The sequence below is a fragment of the Photinus pyralis genome, unplaced genomic scaffold (genome assembly GCF_008802855.1).
Source record: "Photinus pyralis isolate 1611_PpyrPB1 unplaced genomic scaffold, Ppyr1.3 Ppyr1.4_LG2, whole genome shotgun sequence".
Taxonomy (NCBI): domain Eukaryota; kingdom Metazoa; phylum Arthropoda; class Insecta; order Coleoptera; family Lampyridae; genus Photinus; species Photinus pyralis.
The window spans coordinates 22,531,840-22,553,417 of NW_022170403.1; the positions used below are offsets into that span (position 1 = coordinate 22,531,840).

Consider the following 21,578-nt stretch of genomic DNA (forward strand, 5'->3'; position numbering starts at 1 on the left):
GTCCAAAAGTCGACTACACAGTTTACCTCCACTGCCTTCTCATATCATTAACGCAGCTCAACTACTGCATCAATGAATACAAACAACGTCTATAAAAGCATCACGAACGGCCTCGGCGCCGTTTTGTTTTTAACAACTGCCTGCCTACTAAGGAAGGTATCTTCAAGTGGGGCGCGTTGCGTTGCTCCGTTCTTTGACTTTATTTTTATAGGGTGGGTGAAGAATGTTATTCAACATCGGTCAAGGACGGCTTGTTGACTGTGTTCATGATAAGTAGGTATCCTGTTATCATGTAATGCGATGCAAATAAATTCCTTATTACAATTTGTAAAGCGGAAGGAGAAAGCCAGGATTTCATTTGCCCCTACATTTTGCAGCATTCGTTGTAAAATTAGGGCTACGATTTTAATGACGTTAAAAATCAGAGAAAATGCAATTACCTAAATATGATCAAAATCTCGCAAAAATGGCAAAAATTTAAAAAGAAATTAAATCTTATTTCCAAAATAGAATTTTTTAGCGCATTTTTGCAAAAATTTTTTTTGTAAAAAGTAGCTTTAATCTCACTTTGGCTGGCTGGCTGGCTGGTCGGCTGGCTGGCTGGTCGGCTGACTGGCTGGCTGGCTGGCAGTAAATGCGCGCCCGTAGAAAAACGCTTGTAAAAAGACAAGGAGTGTACATGTAACTATCGGGGCCGTGTAATTAAGAACGTTAGGAATGGGGCTACAAGATTTGGAGTCGACGACATCTGGACGCCATCCCCGAGCGTATTATACTAACCTGGAGATTTTTCAGTTTTTATCTATCTTCTTCTACGGTTTTTCTCCGATTGTTTTCAAATTGGTGTCGTCGGGAAGATCTTGTCAACGCGCACAACTCCTGCGTGGCGGAATTTTGTTTTTTTTCCTAGGGGCGAAATAAACCACCTTTTGCGCGGTGCGCTTCGAGGGGTAGTCGACTTTGGGCGCCCAAAAGTTTCTTACAGCGCGAATCGCGGTCTCTCTTTCTCGTGTCACTAATAGAAGGTCGAGCTATGTGAAGTACCCAAAAGTTGAATACGATTTTATGCCCGGATTTTAGCGAAATCTACCAAAATGTGAATTACGAATGAACGGGACGTCGGAACTGTGTATCGACAAAGGGAATGTGGTAACCCCCGACGAGATCTTGCTGATGGTGGAGTCGAAACTTCAAATCCGAATTGTTGCGGGTGATCAGAAGTGGGTGTCGACAAAGGGAATATGGTAACCCCCAAATGGTTTTACTGATGGTGGAGTCAAAACTTCAAACGCGAATTGCGAGTGCACGGTAAGTGAGAAAATGGTACCGACAAAGTGAACGTGGTAGCTTTCGGCAAGATCTTATTGATGGTGGAGTCAATATTGGCTAATAAAACACTGATCTGCCACACAAAAATGCGCTGAAGTCCCTTCGATCTCACACGAGGACTTTGATCATTTTTATTTTTGAAATATAGAAATCAGGAATCGGCAACAGTAACCCCCTCAAAAAACAGGAAAACTCAATTTTCAAATGATTGTTATTGTCATTCAATCTGCGTTTATACCTTAGGTACATAGAAAAGTTGGCAGTTGCCTTCTACTAACAGGCGATCAAAAATGAGTTGCTGTCAGAGTGGCCTTTGGAAGTTCAAGTTAAGGCTCCTCTGTAGTCAATCCGCCATATTGGAAAAATAGCTAAACTTTCTTATGAAATGCTGCTTTTGTAGTTGAAGTCTAACAAATTCTCGATAGTGGATATTCTTTGCAATGATGAAAAGAACGGCGGTACTTAAAAAAAGTTGAAATATCGGTCTTAGTTTTTTAGGAAAATCGATGAATAGAAAAATCGTTTTTCGTAAATAACAGCCGTTGTAATGGGATTGGGAATAGAAAAACCTACAGCATCAATTTGGAAATCCGACAGTATTTCTTACGGCGGTACTTAAAGATATTATTTCCATCTATTATGATAAGGCATAGGTATATTTAAAAAAATATGTTTCGCGATCTTCAGAAAAAAATCAAAACGCTAACGCAAGGATAGGCCACTCAAATTGGACTTATAACGCCTGAGGCGACAACTCATTACTTGAAAGGGAAAACAAAAGAAACTACCTCTGTCATTACCCTACACATTGTTACGCCGTTCCTAATGATATGGATTAGATAAATATTACTATTTATTATTTATTTATTTGAATGCTGTTGATTTGTAAATCATAATGCCACATATTCCCAAGACGAAACATGGATATCCTATTATAGATACATTGGAAATTTCTAAAACCTTTTGCATCCCATCAGGATGCTTCAAGAAATAAAAAAAAAAAACCTATAATGAGGCTGTAATACTATTTCCCTTTGACGGGGCAGAGGGTACGTACAATACTAGGTAGGTACCTACTTCACATGCTATATCATAAGTAGTGCTGCATATGAACTCTGTTTTATAACAATGCTTTCAAACTATCAGAAGCGTTACATGTTTGTGTATATTGCTCATCTAAAATTATCAGTTTCCTCGGATAGTCCAGTATGCGGAGCAGTCAGAAGGTCCGATTCCTGCAAAATGTGGTGCAAACGATTTTAACGTTTTAAATGGCCCATTTGGGTCCAAATAACATGTATTTGAAGAGTGCACACCAATTTTTTCCCTGCACAACTTTTGGCAGCCAAAAAACCTCAAAACGTTAGGACTTTTTTCAGTTTTTCGCTTAAAACTCGAAAACGGTCCATATTTTATGAATAACACTTTTTTTTAGTAAATTAAAGATAATTCTGCGTCGATAAAAAAACAAACACAATCGGTCCAATAGAAAAATTTTTACAAGCGATCAAAAAACGCTCAGTTTTTCCAACTTTTCTAAAGAACTGAGTTAACCTTTTTTTAATGCGTTGTGGCTCCTAAAGGAACGATAAAATCCACTACCCCCCCAACCCTAAAGATTGTAGAACATCAATCAGAGAGTTCAAAAAGTACCAACAATTTAAAAATGGACCAATTTTTGAAATTCGTTGGAAAAAATGGGCATTTTTTGATCGCTTGTAAAAATTTTTCTATTGGACCGATTTTGTTTGTTTTTTTATCGACGCATAATTTTGTTTTCTTTACTTTACTAAAGAAGTGTTATTCATAAAATATGGACCGTTTTCGAGTTTTAGCGAAAAACTAAAAAAATGCCAAAAATGTTGAGGTTTTTTGGCTTCCAAAAGTTGTGCCGGGAAACAATTTGTGCGTACTCTTCAAATACATGTTATTTGGACCCAAATGGACCATTTAAAACAATAAAATCTTTAACACCACCTTTTGCAGGTCAAAATTATCTGCATACTGGACTAAGAGTATCTATTTCGAGAAATGCGACCAAAAGCAAAAGATGCACATGCCCTTTGCTTTCCATAAAGTTGCGCCCAATAGATAACAAATGACACATAGGCATTTTTTCACTTATTAGCGGAACATAAACATAGGAAACGTCGTGGTAAGTTATATAAAAGAAACGCTACCGATATAAATACAATTCCCCTTTTTAGTTAAATTCCTAAGCGGGATACGATAACTAATGGCCGACACTGACAATTTGATTTAAAACAAAGTGTCACTGTTTTGCTCATGTAAAGTCAAGTTAGTGAAAGTGGTGGATATAAACAAATTCTTGCACTTTAAAAAAAATTCGACAATTTATCTTTCCGTTTGATACCTTTTGATGGTGTCCCATCCCACAAACTTCACATCAAATTGACGAATTTTTTTCAAATTTCCAATACTATGTAGCGACAGAAACCGGTAAATTTTTTACTACTACCTACTTCTTTTTTCAATATGGACTGGTATCAACTTTATCAACAGGAATATTTGTCCAGGATCAAGTAAATTTTATTTTTACCATTGAATTCAGGGCAAAAAAGTGAAGTCATCTTACCGCACAAAAAGATGTTCGGAAAAATTCTCCATGGGTCGTGCATAGATATAAATAAGTAATACGCTAAATGTACAATTGTTATTAATTTTTGAAAAGATTAGGATTTATTTAGAATCAGTATAAATGTTATACTTTTAATCATTGTAACAGAATTTTACTTGTTAGCTACCATTTTTATAAAAACATACAATTTTTGTTGTTGTTCACCGTTGTATATAAGTAAAGAAAGATTTATTTTAGGTGTTCAAAGTGCCGGTTTTTTTAGGATCTACCATACCTAAGTGAATTCATTCATGCACATGTACCTAATAACTATAAAAATCTATAAATCAGTAAAAATGATTAGAACAAATAACAAGAAATAAAGGGGTAATTAAAAAATGTTGTAACAACAATGCTAATCTAGTCCACTAATTACCTGAAAACCAGGTAATTTACAGAAGGTGTCTTTATAGAAAAATGCAGTAAATGCATTGAGTAAGTAATTTTTCAACGGTAACAGAAATAGGTATTTGTGCATCTCCAGTCAAATGTTGTACAGCTTTTCGATAAACTTCTTTACATAATTAGTCCTTGATCATTATACATGGTCTATTGTGTTTAACAATAAATGAAGGGAATATGCAAAACTGAGAAGGATAGATACATCGTTGGTTTCACCATTGAATAAAAACACTATAAGAAACCTAACGCTTATGGAAGAAAGCGCGACAAATCCCCTTGCACCCGCATTGGTTGTGATCGCCGAACTCTCTTTGCGGTAAATAGGAGGAAAGCAAATTCTCATTCTTCTCAGTTCAAGAATCGACACTATTGACAGTGTTTCCATTATATTCTCAGTTCAATCTCTGTCGCGCTTTATTTCCACGGGGTTAGGCTTCTTATAGTGTTTTTATTCAATGGTTTCACTCAAGGAGTTCATGTAGCAGTGTGTATTGTTGGTGGTCTAACCAATTTCAATAACACTGAAATACAAATTGACTACAAAGGAGCCTTAACTACGATTTTCTATGTAAACAAAAATTACAAAGGTGACTCGACAGCAACTCATTTTTGATCGCATATATGCGATTAAAAATGAATTGTTTTGTTGTCGAGCCATCTTTGGAATTTTTGTTTACATGGGAATCCATATACTCGACCGCCACTCATTTTTGATTGCCCGTTACTTTGGCTGTTCAAATTCAAATAGCCACTTAGAAGTTAGTTCTAACTCGTCACTAAAATTAACCGAAAAATTTTCTTCTGGTGGTGGGCCCTATTTTTGTCCAAAACACTCCACTTTTCGGTGTTCCCTTATTACAACTTTTCCCATGTTAATTAAACGCACCCTTCAAATCACTAACAAATTAAATTGGTTAATCACCTATATAGTTGATTTTGATTCTTGATCCACTAGTTGCACTTGCTACAAAATAATGCCACTTGCTCCTGTTCAGAGTGATTGGGGTAGGGATGAAAGCAAAGTTTGCCTTGCGATGAATGAGAGTTTTGTCGCAATTTTTTCTGTGGATTTATGCTCAAAAATGTTACGCATTAAACATTTAACACTACAAATGAATATGAGAAATCAAGAGTTTCAACGTTCGATCAAAGAAGTTACTCTTTGGTTCGATCAAGATTATGTGGTGTGTCCATGTATTTAAGGAGTAGAAAAAGCCGAAAGCGTTTTTGGGTTCATTAATTATATAAACAAAGATATTTATTTTTCTACTTCCCGCACTAGAAACTAGACTACTAGAGCAAAATATGTGAAGTTTGTTCGCAGGTTGACAGGACTCTAGACATTTTTCTGATCATGATCACTATTCAATTAAATTGAACAGCAAAACTACTAGAAAATGGCACCGATAGAAATGATCGACTCCGGTATATTGTTGGCACGCAACTGGTCAATACGCAATCGACATATGTTTAATTTCATGTGACCGGTTTCGTTTAGGTGTCGTCAAAAACAGCTTACAGTCACGCAACTGGACGGGCATACATTATCTCAATCGCTAGCAATTTTTATTGCAATTCTTGCAGCAATTATTCAAAAAAAAATGGGGTGATTACACTGTGCAATTATAATTTGGCAATTTTTTATACGCCAATATATTGATACCAATGAATGAAGGATTGGTACCACTGGAAAATACTTGAAAACGATTTTCAGGTCAGTTGCAGCTTACATGATTCTTTTGTTTTCTTTCTTGCAGAGTTTAATTTCCCACGTGTACCGGTGTACTACACTCTGATTTACTCAATGTGCTTAAAATTGCTTATTCTCTCATTACAGTGTCCAGTTTTTCAATGTCAGGACTAATTAGGTGGAGTGGCTTTTCAAAATCTCTTTCATCCACCCTAAAATATAGTTTAAGATAAATCTCGGATTCTTGAAATTAATTTAATAAAGTTAGGTTTCCATCTTTGTGAGTTCATTTATTGGCAAGCCACTGCTGGTCCAAAAGCGTCTTCTTTGGTATAATGTTACTCTGTATAACAAGCTGAGAATATTTTTAGGTTATAGCCTTTAGTCCTTCAACATGTCCCGGCAAATTTTAAAAAACCACAAACTTCCACCCACACAATAATGGCTCACCATGTATAAATGATTTAAATAACACTACACAAGCACCACAGCCAATCTGTGCCTATTGGCACAACCTTCCTGTATCATGCTGTCATGTGTCACTTTCGAGGTTATATTGTAAAAAGGTTAGATTTTTAGCTTGTCTCCGTCGTGGTTTGAATTTCTCAACTGAATGCAATTATTCCCAATTTAACTGCAATGGAACAAGCATTTGGGTATACTCCTACACAATCGGAACAAAAAATGTATGCACTAAATAATCAATTCTTTTTCATAAGTAATTTCCATATTTTTTAGATTATGTTGCGAGTGTGGTGTTCCAATCGAGCCGAACCCGGCGAATATGTGCGTCGCTTGCTTACGTTCACACGTTGATATAACGGAAGGAATTCCCAAACAAGCGACTTTGCAGTTTTGTCGCGGTTGCGAACGTTACTTTCAACCGCCTTCGGAGTGGGTTAGTTGTAGTTTAGAATCGCGCGAGCTTCTTTCCTTATGCTTAAAAAAGCTGAAAGGTTTGAATCGTGTTAAGCTGGTTGACGCTAGCTTCGTATGGACAGAACCACATTCTAAACGTATTAAGGTTTGTAGTTATAAATCATCCAGACCAAGTAACTTAATGTCGTGTGTAGGTGAAGTTGACAGTGCACGGTGAAGTTCTCGGAGGTGCCATGCTTCAACAAGTTTTTATTGTGGAGTACACTGTGAGCCATCAAATGTGCACAGATTGTCACAGAAATGAGGCGCAAAATTATTGGCGTGCGTCTGTGCAAGTTCGGCAAAAATCTGAGAATAAGAAAACATTTTATTATCTTGAGCAGTTGATTTTGAAACATAAAGTTCACGACAACACGCTGGGAATTAAACCCGTGCATGGTATATGTCAATTTCCCAAGTACTTTTTCTAATAATACGTATTGTAGAGGGACTTGATTTTTATTACGCTACTGAGTCGCACGCTAGGAAAATGGTTGATTTTCTAAATGCGGTCTTACCTTGTAAATATCAACACTCGAAGAAGTTAATTTCTCACGATGTCCATAGCAATGTTTATAATTACAAGTTTACCTACTCCGTTGATATTGTACCAGTTTCGAAAGATAGCATCGTATGCCTTCCAAAAAAGTTAACCCATCAACTTGGAGGAATTTCACCAATTTGTTTGGTGTATCGTGTGTCCAACACCCTGCATTTGATTGATCCATCAACAGCACAAAGTATGATTTTTGAACCAACTTTACTTTGGTCACTAGTTGTATTGTTGTAAAGAACTTGTTTTTATACTGTGCTCCAAATAAGGGCCTACTATTGGAGTTGCAATTGGTCGAAGTATTATATGTAAAGCGTGCAGGATAGCAATAATCAAATGAGAAAAATAAAAACCCAATTTCAGTTGTTTTTTGGATTCATAAGAAAAGATGCTTCATATGTAGCTTCAATAGTATATTGAAAATAGTAATAGTGTCGAGGTTGGAACACATTATAAGAACATTAAATTATGGTCACGTTTGGGTTAGCCAATCAGTAAATTGGAGTTTGTAATTTGTAGTTGCTGAAGTCAGTAGCACTATCTTTTGGCGTTACCCATTTAAGAGCATTTGTAATCCAAGGCAACTGGTTGAATATGTTGTGATGGACATTGAGCCAATTTTGGACAAAAATCGTACACATTTCCCTGGCCAGGGTGCCATTTCAAGCAAGCACATTTTGTCAGATGTATGGCTTGTGAGAGCTTCGGAATTGGGCATCAATGATAATACAATCCACAGTCGTACACATTTGGGACATATTCTTAAACCCGGCGATTCTGCATTTGGGTAAGCTACAGCTTGTTAGTAATGAAACTATTCTAAAATTATTTTTGATAGTTACAATTTAGAAGACAGCAATATAAATGATACAAATTTTGAAAATTTGGACAAAAACCAAATACCCGATATCATATTGGTGAAAAAATGTTATGCAAACAAGCAGCGGCAACGCATTTGGAAATTGAAACATCTCACCAATGAAGTTACCGCATTTGATACCGATACTAAGTATGTTTCGTGTAGTTGTGTTTGTTATTAATGTAGGTACATTTTTAGTGATTACCATGAATTCTTGAATGAGTTGGAGATGGATCCAGAAATGCGTCAAAATGTTAACATCTTTAAGGATTCGTCTAAACAAATTCCTGTCGACGAATATGACACATATACTGGTAACGGGCCGTACATTACTTTGGAGGAAATGCTAGATGATTTGGCTATTGATGATGTTGAAATGGCTGAATAAATGACTCAATTTTATTTCTGCAATTTTTGGGTAAAAGCAAAGACTACATAACTTAATAATAAGAAGTGTTACGGGGTAGGTTTCGTTGAAATAGTTCTTTGTTAAATGTGTTGCCTAACCACGTGAAATATTACAAAGCAATCTCGATGCTTTCCAGGTTCCTATTTTATCTTAAAGAATCTACCTTGCAATGTTGCCATATATCATAACATCATGCATCTTTATAATGCCAGTCACAAAACACCTAATTCTGGTCTACAATCGTATGTTTTTCATATTAAACCATATGATTGTAGACTGGCATTCTCTCCTGGTGAGCCTAATATTTTTTGTAAAGGGACCTTTGAACTCTTTGTTATTGTTATTATATGATTTAAGTTTTACGTTTTACCACCCGCACTTTAGTAAAGGGGTGTATACAGAGTGGCGGAAAAGTATGGAATCAGCTAGCTACAGCCTTAACCATTCGTTATATCGAAAAAAGTGTGATATGAAAGTTGTTTGATATTATATTATGCATGTTTTGACGTACACGGATATTTTTTCGAATGACATCATTTCAAGTCATGTCATGTTTTAAATTGAGCACCCTGTATTTTTTTAGTTATTTATGATCCTCTAGATGAGGTGCTTCAAAATGGTATCGGATTTTAATACTGTGAAGTTCTCAGATTTCAAGATATTTTAGTTTTAATGTAATTAAATCAAAACATTGAGAAATGCGTATGTAAAGCATAACATAAATTGAAATGACGTCGAAAAAATATCTGTGTGCGTAAAAAAATGCATAATATAATATCAAACAATTTTCATCTCACACTTTTCAATATAACGAATGGTTAAGGCTGTAACTCGCTGATTCCATACTTTTCCGCCACTCCGTATATTGCATTGGGGTAGAAAATGACTACCTCACTTTTTTTACGGAAATACACATTTTGAAGGAATTCTAATCGCACATAATCATGATGAGGTCGGTCTGTCTGCCTGTACTCTCATTTCCGGCTAAACAGATTGGAACAAAATTTGGTGCGTATATTCTTAGGGGGGAGTTATGCAACTTCTTTATGTTTAATGCTTAATTCTTTATTTCTAATCTGTTATGCATAGATCTTAACTCTTGAGTAATTTTCCAACAAGTTTATAGAATGGGGTCATCCCGCCTTCATTTTTTATTTCTGATCCACAAAGTACATTAAAAATAAAAAGACCCGTGTGTCTTCAATTTTTATTTGCGAGTAAAATAAACCCAAAATAAATTATTGAAAAGCTGTGTTTTTAGTCCGAATTTGAAACGCTTCAGACTAAATACGTCACAAACCTACAACCAATCACGTAGAAGTGAGCTGGCAACCTTACACGAGGGTCTGACGTTTGTCACATTTGACGTTTTGAGAGGGATGTTTAACTGCATCTAGCACGAAAGTGACAAGTGCCTGTGACAGATGACGCAAATTATAAATGCCATTCTCCTGCAATATTGCCAAGTCGTTATGTCATCTGTATGGTTCTAGGAGCTGATTGGTCGGGCTTATTACGTCACAGAGCCCGCCACAATCATATCGTTTTGAATAAACCTTTAAAACCGCACATGTTCATTATTTTTTTGCTAATCAGCCTCTATTTTTAAATAAACTTTTACTGTCCAAAAAAATGTTTTATGGTTTCAGGTACACGTTTATTAAATTAGAACTACGAAATTCAACTATACTGTAAACCCCCATTCCGTAAGTCTTTGTATAACTGCCAATCAAATTGAAAGGCCAGCTGATATTACGAACAATCGCGCATGCGCCATGTTCAGATTTCTCAATTGTTAATGCTTAAAAGTTGAAAGTTAGGAATTTTCAAGGTCGTGTACTAAGAATTACGAACTAAGAAATCATCCGACATTCTACATTTATCTTTTTATATTATACGTAGTGGTGCAGTGCTGGAGCCCTTAAAATGCAGGCAACCAAGGGTATTGAGGGTATTGAATACACCCCCCCCCCTCCAAGCAAAATTGGAGTTGGAAAATTTTTAAAAATTTGCAATAAAATAAATGGGTTTTGAAACAATTGCTCTAAAGGTGTAAAAAAATTCAAGTTTGTTTTTACGGTTGGCTTTTTATTTGTTTATTAAACGTTATGAACAAACACCATATTACAGGCCTTTAGTTTACGTTGTTAACCAAAGTCACTAATTTTATCTAAGTCGCAAATATCATTAGTTATTATCACTTATCTTATCTCCGTCTCCTATCCTGTGCCGGAGCGCCGCTCCCCTCTCACAAGCAGTGCTGAAGCAGCGCTCCGGCTCCACTACACCACTGATTATACGAATTATGAATTAAGATGTAAGGGAGTTAGACTCTCGTTAACACGAACTCAAAAAATTTCAGAGGGTTCATGTTTTCGAGATTGTTCACACTACCGAATTCATATAAAATATTTATTTTTATAATATAACGGGCGATTAAAAATGAGTGGCGGTCGAGACGCCTTTGGAAGTTTAAGTTAAGTATGATTTCCCATGCAAACAAAAATTTCATTTTTGATCGCATAGTACAGTGTGTGCCATTTTGTAAATTATGAACACAAACACGTGCATTCACCTCTGGACTTGCTGCAAAAATGCCTAATAAGCTACTAAAACAGTTGCAAGCAAGTCTGAATCTGCAATATGTACTGTTCACATGAAGGAATGTTGTGTTGTTCACATTACTGAATGTTCACATATGCGTAAGTATGTTCAGCGAGTCTACTGTATTAAGCATAAAGAAGTTGCAGCATAAACCCGCCCTTAGATATAAAATACCTGAGCGCATGCTCAAGTGTGTCAAAGTAATAAAAAATGTCAATTTTTATCGTTTATCCATATTATGCCTAAACTACTACATTGAATTGAACTGAAGTACATTTAGTCAAAATCGCGATTGCGCAAATCATTAAAAATCTTTGCATTCCGCTCGAAAAACCACTCCACGCGGAAAACGCGCTTGCGAGCTTAAAGTGCTCGGCACTCGAGCGCTATTTTCTGCCCACGAGCGGTTTTTCGCTCGCGAGTTTTTTTTCGCTTGCGACCGGTTTCCCCCCCCCCCCCCCCCGAGTGCTTTTTCGCTCGTGAGTGCTTTTTCCGCTTGTGAGCGGTTTTTGCCGCTTCCGAGCGCTTTTCCCGCTCGCGAGCGCTTTTAACCGTTTTCATAGCGCCAGTAGATATGTTTCGTTTAGACGTTCAAACCCCCCATTGAGAGTACCCTCCTCCCACACTCCGTTTTGACATTACCAGTAGATGTGTTTTGTCTAGACGTTTCACTTGCCCTTTATGAGTGCCATCTTCCGCCACTTCGTTTTCGATAGGTATTTGTTTTAACGTCAGCAATAGATATGTCTTGTCCAGACGATTCATTTTACCCTTGTGAGTATACTCTCCAACACATTGTGTTTGAGATATTATCTCTTAAAGTTTTGACAATGTATGGATATATTTCGTCCAGAAGGTGGAGGCGAGGACTGTGGTTGGTAGAAATGAATTTCTTTAGTTGAGACCTTTCATTAGAGTACCATGAAGGATAAAACAAATTCATTCCTCCCCCCTTCTCATTTTGATAAGGGCAGTAGGTGGTAGAAAACAATTCCTTTCGTTGATACACTTACTTTTAAGAAAGGACTCTAGGACAATTCCTCACAAAAGTAGTTCAAAACCGCAGAAGTAGGTCCGGACGGGCGGACAAAACTCAAACAATAGCACATTTTTTTGATTCCTAATAAATGCGCTAGAAATAAAGTTGGTGATAATTTTTCAGCAACGAAACGTTATATTGAAAATCTCTCAACAGTGTCTTGTACAGCTTAAAAGGAATGGCAATGAGAAAGTGTTTTTTATTTTTTAGAAGACACATGTGCTGACGACGATAGAGCATTAGTGTCTTACCTCTACCTATTGCAGTAGCACTTTATTTGCCAAAAACGAAGCTTTTATCGTAGTTAGATTGGTTTCAACCAGACATACCAAATTTGATGATCCATAAAACAAAAAAAAATCGAGAAAATCAATTTATGGAACGAATAACCGTACGCATTGAAACCTATTAAAATGTCATTTTAACATACAAAAATAAAAAGTTTGCATCTTTCACTTAATTAATATCCCTTTATCGTCTTATATCGTATAATAAATAGGTAACTATTATTAATAAAACAGAGCTATATTTAGGGTTAATTAAAAAATATTTTTGTTCTGTAGTATGATTGTGTTTCTTTTGAAATGTTAGGGATAAGATTTGAAACCCGATTTTGTCCCACATTGCTGTTTTAAAAAGTTGGCCGCATTACTTACCAACAATCAAGACCACATAGATTCAAAGCTCAGAGGAATAATTCCTCTGAGATTCAAAGTTATTTATTTCAATTAATTCTTTATTATTAACACTATGAGCTTATGTGTACATAATTCAAGATGTATAAAAAAGGACCAAAATAAACATTTTTTAGTATAAACTGTTGAGATGCCAAAAGTTTCTTTGTGTTTCTTTTTAGCTTTCTCAGCAACCCTAAGACGTAAGATGGAATTGAAAACTTTATCCAAGGTTTTTTATAATTCCCTTTCTGATTTTATTAAAGGATTTTTACCCCAAATCAATTATTAAAATCACTACGCCAACACACAACCATACAGGGTGGAGACTTGCGTAACGCATCATAGGGATTTCAATGTAAAATTCATAACATGCGATTATTGGCTCCCCAAATTATTGTAGAGCAAAAATGTATTAAGGTTTTTTGTAGAAACAAATTTTTTACGTCAATAAACCGTATTAGTTTTCAATCTTTTGCGTAATAAATACGGAAAATTGGCAAAATAAAACCTGCATCTTTTTCAATAATCTGTGATACCATGGAATTTTATAATACAAAAACTACGCCAATATCCGTCATGCCATGGAATGTCTACTATAAAACAAATCAAAATCTATCAAAAAGTATTATATTTAGAACAGCAAATTCAACATTAAGAAAGACCAAATTACTAAAAAGGGTTTCCTAATATAACAATTTACAATGAATGTTCGAATAAGTCACCATTAACTGCAAGACAGTAATCAAGTCGATCATAAAATCCATTTCGAACTGCTGCTAATTGATAACTGGATATCTTTTTGTTTTAGAAAATTCCATGGCATCGCAGATTATTGAAAAAGGTGCGGGTTTTATTTTTCCTATTTTCCGTCTTTATATGCAAAAAATTGAAAACTAATACGGTTAATTGACACCTTAATACATTTTTGCTCTAAAATAATTTGGGGAGCCAATAATCGCATGTTATGAATTTTACATTGAAATCCCTATGATGCGTTACGCAAGTCACCACCCTGTATATATTTTTAGCTTACTTTAAATCAAAATTTGTTTTCTAGTTAGTTTTTGAGACTCAAAAACCTGCAGATAGCATATTTTGTCACTATTTTTAGTACCTACCTCCATTCAGGAGTGTAATTTTACAAAATTAGACACGGCATACCCAACACCCTGGGTGAAGCTATTTGTTCCATGTCTGTGTCTCTATAACTTAAGGTTGCTGAGACAAAATTAAACTAAGAGAAATCAAAATTTTGGAATTTTTGGGGACCTGGCTCTAAAGTCTAAAACAAAAGCTATTGTATTTTAAACCATTGACCACACTGAGCGCTTTCTTCATGTTCTGTCTGTGTAATTTCACAATACAGGGATCGTAAACAATTCACATCACATCTGGTCAACGAAGCGGTGCCATTGCGTGATCGAAATCTGTATTTTTCTCATTATTCCTTTTTTTTTAAAAAACCGTCAGTTATTACCTTCTGTATGTCTCCAACATCTGTTTATTACTACCCAATTTTTTTACTAATTCATGAAAGCCCTCTTGATTTAATTTATCAATTTGAAAAGTCTCTCGAAAAGAATACAATTGAAACCACTTCGGTTTTTTTCCACTCTTATTTGCTTCTGATAGATCATACATCCATACTTTGTAATTGGACACATGCTACGAGAATACAACATTAACAGTCTTAGGATATAAAAGGAACCACAAATGTTTATTAAATTTCTAAAAGGCGATCGATTTCGGGTTTTTTCTATCTACCCATCATCAGGCCATGCGTCATTTGAATTATATATAAAGCAGCAACATTGATTAAAATTGGATAAAAGTGTTAAAAATTTACATTAATGAAGACGAAGGTACATCGGAATATCTTGACTAGGAGACCTCTTATATGGCAGCAGAGCTCTCCTAGTCAAGATATTCTCGTGTACCTTCGTCTTCATTAATGTAAATTTTTAACACTTTTATCCAATTTTAATCAATGTTGCTGCTTTATATATAATTCAAATGACGCATGGCCTGATGATGGGTAGATAGAAAACCCGAAATCGATCGCCTTTTAGAAATTTAATAAACATTTGTGGTTCCTTTTATATCCTAAGAATTTACAACGAACCCAAAATAATGGAGAACTACATTACATATAAGAACATTAACAGCTTCAAAAAAGAGTAATACTTACACCATGTCTTCCCTCAATATCATATATTTTGTAATTGGGATTATTCCCTACGAATGTTGTGAAGCTTCCGCCATTGAAAGCAACATTAATTACTTCATTTTGTTTTTTCGAATCGTAAAATATTTTTAAACCGTCCGCATGGGTGTGTCCATTAAATTGTGCAGTGATAGTGTTATGAAATCTACAATCAATTGACCAAGCGCTGTTTGGGTTTTAATTTTTACCTGTTAATAATTTGTCTGTACCCGTGGTTCCATTTTTTTAAACATGTTGGTTCACCTGCCGGAACGTGTGCTAGGATGTGTACGGCCTCGTTACGCCGTTCAGCTTCCAACAGTGTATTTGCCAACCATTGCAGTTGACCGAAGACATCTCCCTCCTCATAAAAAAGCCATCTACACAATATTATCGTATTATGACAAAATAGTCGACACTTACATATTGTTTGTGAAGCATACATTGCTGTTTAAGGCAATTACTCGTAACCCTGGCCTTATAACAGTACTATAGTAACCTCCTTTACGTATTGTTGTTTTTGCGTCAGGACCCAACCAATAAGCCCATTCTTCGGCGACCACGTTCAGTAACCATTGTGTGGATACAGTACTTTTGGTAACAATTTCCGGTGAAAAGGCGTCAACGGGGTTAGGCTCGTGGTTGCCCAGAATTGGATATACGGGCACATTTTTTAGAGTATCTCTTAATTTTTGGCTAATTTTTTTAATGATGTCCGAGTTGATGCGAGGACTCGTAGCCGCAATTTGATGGCCGATAAGATCACCAGTAAGGTAGACCCAGCTAAAATTCTGAGGCTACCATAAGATTTATTGAAATATGTGGAGGGCTTACATGCTGTGATAGTTGCTCCATTAAGTCATCTATCGAATACCATGGCATGTCGCATACATGGTAATCGCCCCAATAACCAGCGGCTTCGTTAGGAGCATTTGGCGTTCCACTAATACTTTCGCAACACAATACGTCTTTACATACAGCATTAGCACCAACTTTGTATAATGGATCATAGTGAATGTCAGTTAAATGCAAGACTTTATATTGGACCTTATTGTTTGCTGCCTAAAGTACTTATGTCACTGAAAAGGCTGAAATATTTGTAAATATCTACCGTGGATAATGCTCTTGACTCTCCTTTCGGTATATTAATTTCCCAATTTACTTCAGAGTCAGGAAAACAATTTTTATCCTGCATTCTTATTCTGCATACAGATTCGGCTTTAATCTCTGGTTTGTTTTCAACAATGTACATCCAAGAGTCAATTAAATTATCAACGTAACGATTACATTGCAGTGCATCGTTTGGCAAGAATAAATCGCACATATCACTGGCAAATTTACAAATCTGCTTTTTGTCACCTCCCAACTGTTGTAGTGAGATTCCTTTGTTTGCTACTAAACGACAGATATTACAGGACCACTGATTTCTTTCCGTTGCGTTTTTAGCATAATAAAATTCTTGAATTCGATTTGCTAAATTTTCATTCGAAGTACTACCATTTATCGACATTTCCACCTCATCTTGCAATTCTAAAAATGAAAAATTTTAGAGCAGAGTCAAAATAGTAGAGTAAGTTACCGAGACTTTTACCATGTCCTAGTAAACATGCTACAGTGAAAAAGTGAAAAATAATATTTTTCATGCTGATTAATTTAATTTAGTTATAAACTGTTAGCGCTCTACACGTCTGACTTTGTTTTTATTCCGCTATCAAACTTGCTTAATATTGTTATCATTCTGATGAAAGTAAATAGGTTGATCACCATTTAAGCTAATATATGCATATTTTGGTATTTTAAATTTTAGTAATACTGTTTGAACCGTATTATGCCGCTTATGGGAATGCAGGCAGTATAGATTTGTGGAATGTAATTTTAAAAAATTACTTTACCACGGAAGCAGTTTGTGGTGCTATGTTATCAAAGTTAAGGTAGGGCAGAATTTGATAACTTATATCGGGCAGTAGAGATAAGCATTACATTCAGTTTAATGTTAAAGTACAAGTCTGCACTTGGTTGTAATACGCAAGCGAAAAATCGATGTTTATTTTTTTTGTATAATCCATTCTGATAAATCATCTTTCACAACCAAAAACCTGTATTGATTGTATCTCCCTATAGGCTAGTCAAAATATGTGATTAAGGTAGAAAAAATTAGTAACAAAGCGATCTCTGCGGAAATGAGTACCCAATAGGGTCCTTATTAACCCCTCAAAAATCGCACTTTGTCGCATTGGTGGAACTTGGAAAAAAATGGCCGCCATCTTGACTTTTTTCGAATTTATTAAATATTTCGTAAAGTATATATTATATCAAAAAAACTCAAGAGACTTTTTTTATGGAGAATCAAAAGTTACCTGTGATAAAAAAAAGTTTAAGTCTATTGATCAAAAAACAAAAAAGTTATTGAAATTTATATGATTTGGCAATATGGAATTTTTAAAAATTTGGTAAATATCTGAATTAGTTAAAACTGTTTTGTATGCCCAATTTTGAAAATAAGGATTTTAAAGTAAAATACTCAATAATTGGGTAATTATTCACTTCTGTGTCGAGACGTAAATGTATTTCAAAAACGTAATACAGATATAGCAGTTTTATTTAAATCAGCGCTTAAAATTATTTTAAATCTGTACCGGTGTCTAAAGAAGATTCATGATTTAATGTAGCAGGTAAGTAGAGGGAGGCAAATAATTGAATGTTTTTATTTTCATTAGGTTATCGGCTCACTAGAGTCGTTTATATATTATAGCAAGGTCTGATGATGAAGTGAGCTTCAAAATCGATAACCTAAGGAAAATAAAAACATTCAATTATTTGCCTCCCACTACTTACCTGCTACATTTAATATATCCAAATAATTCACATGGAGCAATACATCAATAAAAAAAATTCATGATATTAATGTGCTGTTTGGCAGCTTCTTCGGTTGGTGGTAGTGATAGTGAGGCAATTCTGAATTTAAGCTTTGCCTTGAAGTCATTCGCATATACAGGGTGGCCATTTGAAAACGAAACAGAGCCTACTTTGAGGACCTCAAAACATTTACGAAAAAATCCTCGGACCCGTCAATATTTGATTCAAGGGGGGACCCATTTTTTTGCTAGTTTCGCCCCACTGAGGGCAAAGCCATAGCGGGGGTGACAAGCGCCCCAGAAATTTTAAATCGAATGGGGGGGCCGAGTGATGCCTTATTCTGCAGGTATTTTTATGTGGATAATAACCCTTAAGTTATTAAAATCGTCTTCGTTTAGTCCTTGTACGAGATGTATTTTGTACGGATGAAACTTGTGTTTTTTAATATCTTCTGAATGCTGCTTGTATTAATACCAGACTAGGTTGACAATTTACTTGTGCTCAGTGTGGGATCTTCATTTACTACTGAATTATCCATTTCCACGTTTTTTATTAGCCACAGACCCAGTTTCCGTAAATTTTTGAACAAATTCCGAAATGCACTTACGATGGACGTGTCGATTCTGGTGTTTATTTAAAATTAATTAAAGAGCTTGGCAGTTTAATGTACCGATTTTGCAATTAAATAACTTTAAAGCGCTATTTGCCACTACTATGATCTGGAAACAGTCATTTTGTAACTTTTATTAGCCCCTGTATCAGCTAGGCAAATTAGTAGCGATTTAAAACTTAAGGGTTATAAGCCACATAAAAATACCTTCAAAATAAGGTATCCCTCGACCCACCATTCGATTTAAAATTTTGGGGTCGCTTGTCACCTCCGCTAACGCTTTGCCATCAGGGGGGTGAAACTAGCAAAAAAAATGGTTCCCCCCTTGAATAAAAAATTTACGGGTCCTAGGATTTTTTCGTAAATGTTTTAGGGTCTCCAAAATAGGCTGTGTTTCGTTTTCAAATGGCCACCCTGTATAGTGTGTGACGTAACTGGTTAATTCATGAATCTTCTTTGGACACTGGTACAGTTTTAATAGTTATTTATGGATTAAGGGCATAATAATGATGTTTATATTCTCGAGGGCTACGAGTTAAAGTCGGCCGAGAGTATAAACATCAGTTTATGCCCATGGTACATACAAAATTTTATGTCTTACAAATAGTTTTCTCCGTCAAAGTAAACATTCGTTTACAAAATAATTGATCATTATGTTTGATCAAGTATGCGTGGTTCGAATTTGTTAATGTGATTGAAACCAGCCATACGTCAAACGTAATTTTTAAATAATTCAATTCATCGTGACTGAGGAAGTAGTTCCAGAAACTATTCGAAATAAGGCCAATCTTGTGATTTAGTAGGTATTGACAATTAATAATTGACGTTTCTAATTTTCAATGACCGGCAAATGTTTGTTTGTTTTGTCATTAAGTATAAATGAGTTACTATGGTGATACTTAATGCCCTAGGGCATAAAGTGGTATAAGTTCCCATATTGATTTCACGTTAACTTACTATCAGGATAGTCCAATGTTTTCCGGGAAAAACGTTGTGTCCCTACATGTGTGTCTCAGAAACAATATCTATTTAAGCAGATTCTCTCACTTTCTCCTCAGATGCCCCTCAATTTTCTCTCCCGTCTTCAAGATATTTTCAATTTCATCTTATGTTGCCTTCCAATTGATTCCAAGTTCTCTTAAAGTGAGTGGAGGTAAACCTTTCCAACTTGAATATCTCAAGATTGGAGTGTCAGAAAAGTACTCACAACAACAGGAAACGTGACCAGAGGTTGCATGAGTAGTGCTAAAATTGTAGTGGAAATATCTCAAGAATGGAGTGTCAGAGCCTTAGACAGAGGAAAGAGAGGTCAGAGCAGATATGTATCTGTCAATAGGGGTAAAACTTCAGATGTGAATGTTTTGGAGTGTCAAAATACAGGACGATACGGTAGGACCTACATTTCAAGCACGAATATTCGAAAAAGGAGTGCCAAAGAAGATAACACAGTGCTGGACCTTAACAAGAAAATAGTAAAAAAAGGATTTTTTTCTCTTTGCTATATGTTTACCTTGTGAGTAAGAAAATCGACTTTGAGTAGTCTGCGCATGCGCGTTTTTTTGTCACATCGGATTGTTCTTGTCGGGCATTGTCGTACAAACGTGCCGGCCACATAGTGTAGCTGAAGCTGTTGTCACCATACATAGCCGCCATTCTGGCATGAACTTCGATCGACTTGGTCCCTTTAGTTATCGGAAAACGCACACCTCGTTTTTCTTCCTTTCACCCTGTACTCCTCTTCAACTTCCACAATTTAAACTAAATTGTTAATTATCAGCGGGCAAACGCATTACAATGACATTTCATGTTGTAAGTTATAACAATTAGTATTCAAATTAAAATCGGCATCGACGCGTTAAAAACTCCCACAAGTATTGCATTGCCCTTTGCTCCCTGTACTGTAAAGTCAAGGTGAGATGACATTTGTTAAAATTTAAAAAATCTATAAATAAGAAAATTGACAATGCGCATATTAATCGAGTTTTAATTTAGTTGGTGATGTCTTCTTTCTTTTTACTTTCAGACTACATACAAAGCATTGTAATCGTGATAAATTTTCGATGTCAATATTGCGTTTTCTGGACGTTTTGAAGCACACAGACTCCAAAAAAGTGATTTTTAGCTTGACGTCTGTGAGGGTGTGTGTATATGGTTTGTTTTTTGTGACCACGATAACTAAAAAACCCCTGAACAGATTTGGACGAAATTTAGGGTGCATATAGGGTGGTATGGGGAATCGAAAACGTCCTATTTTGGTTTTGATCCGTAACCATCTTCATGGTTGTTGAGGGTGTCAAAAGTTTAAAAGATCAATAACGGCTTTTCTTTTTCTAACTTACACTGGGCAAAATGGCTCTATCTACTCTACAAAAAATGCATTACAGTTTTTTTGTGAGTTCCTTTGTTTTTGAGAAGTTTTGAATTGAAAAAACTATTTATTTTATTTTTTTAATTTGCATTTTCCTCTAAGAGTACGCATATGAACGCAGTGAAGTGTTAATTACAAAAAAGAAGGGTCTTGATGAGATCTACAAAAAAAACTTCTACACTTTTTGCGTCGGGTTCAAAATAAAGGCGCTAGAGGGCATTTTCTAAATAGATAATAATTGCAATTACTCTATTAAAAGTAGTCGGAAAGTAAAGTCAGGAGTTCCTGACAACTAGTTTTTGTTGGCAACCTGGGTTCCCTTACTTCCGAAGTGAAATATTTTTATGTGACACACTGATCCCAAATGTTTACCACACATCGAGATGTTTACGCTATTATTCCCATTGACTCATCTCCCTTCCC

At 35.6% G+C, this 21,578-nt stretch overlaps 2 protein-coding genes across 3 annotated transcripts; one reads left to right on the forward strand and one right to left on the reverse strand.

Annotated features, from left to right (window-relative positions):
* The first annotated feature begins 6,572 nt into the window (after window positions 1-6,572).
* On the forward strand, window positions 6,573-8,791 carry LOC116164529 (60S ribosomal export protein NMD3). The gene is made up of 7 exons (XM_031478722.1): window positions 6,573-6,745; window positions 6,798-7,083; window positions 7,133-7,376; window positions 7,424-7,717; window positions 8,050-8,317; window positions 8,369-8,539; window positions 8,588-8,791. Exons 1-7 carry the CDS (start codon window positions 6,699-6,701, stop codon window positions 8,775-8,777), a joined length of 1,500 nt encoding a protein of 499 aa, XP_031334582.1. The 5' UTR covers window positions 6,573-6,698; the 3' UTR covers window positions 8,778-8,791.
* Window positions 8,792-14,065: 5,274 nt separating this feature from the next.
* Window positions 14,066-20,151, reverse strand: LOC116162645 (sphingomyelin phosphodiesterase-like). Of its 2 annotated transcripts, none has more exons than XM_031476298.1 (8): window positions 19,745-20,151; window positions 16,433-16,851; window positions 16,156-16,383; window positions 15,745-16,112; window positions 15,531-15,701; window positions 15,307-15,487; window positions 14,596-14,783; window positions 14,066-14,545 (listed from the first exon to the last, which is right to left on the reverse strand). In XM_031476298.1, exons 2-8 carry the CDS (start codon window positions 16,829-16,831, stop codon window positions 14,413-14,415), a joined length of 1,668 nt encoding a protein of 555 aa, XP_031332158.1. In that variant the 5' UTR covers window positions 16,832-16,851; window positions 19,745-20,151; the 3' UTR covers window positions 14,066-14,412. The 2 variants fall into 2 exon arrangements, with proteins under 2 accessions (XP_031332158.1, XP_031332157.1); XM_031476297.1 differs by lacking the exon at window positions 19,745-20,151 and adding an exon at window positions 16,901-17,337.
* Window positions 20,152-21,578: the final 1,427 nt, after the last annotated feature.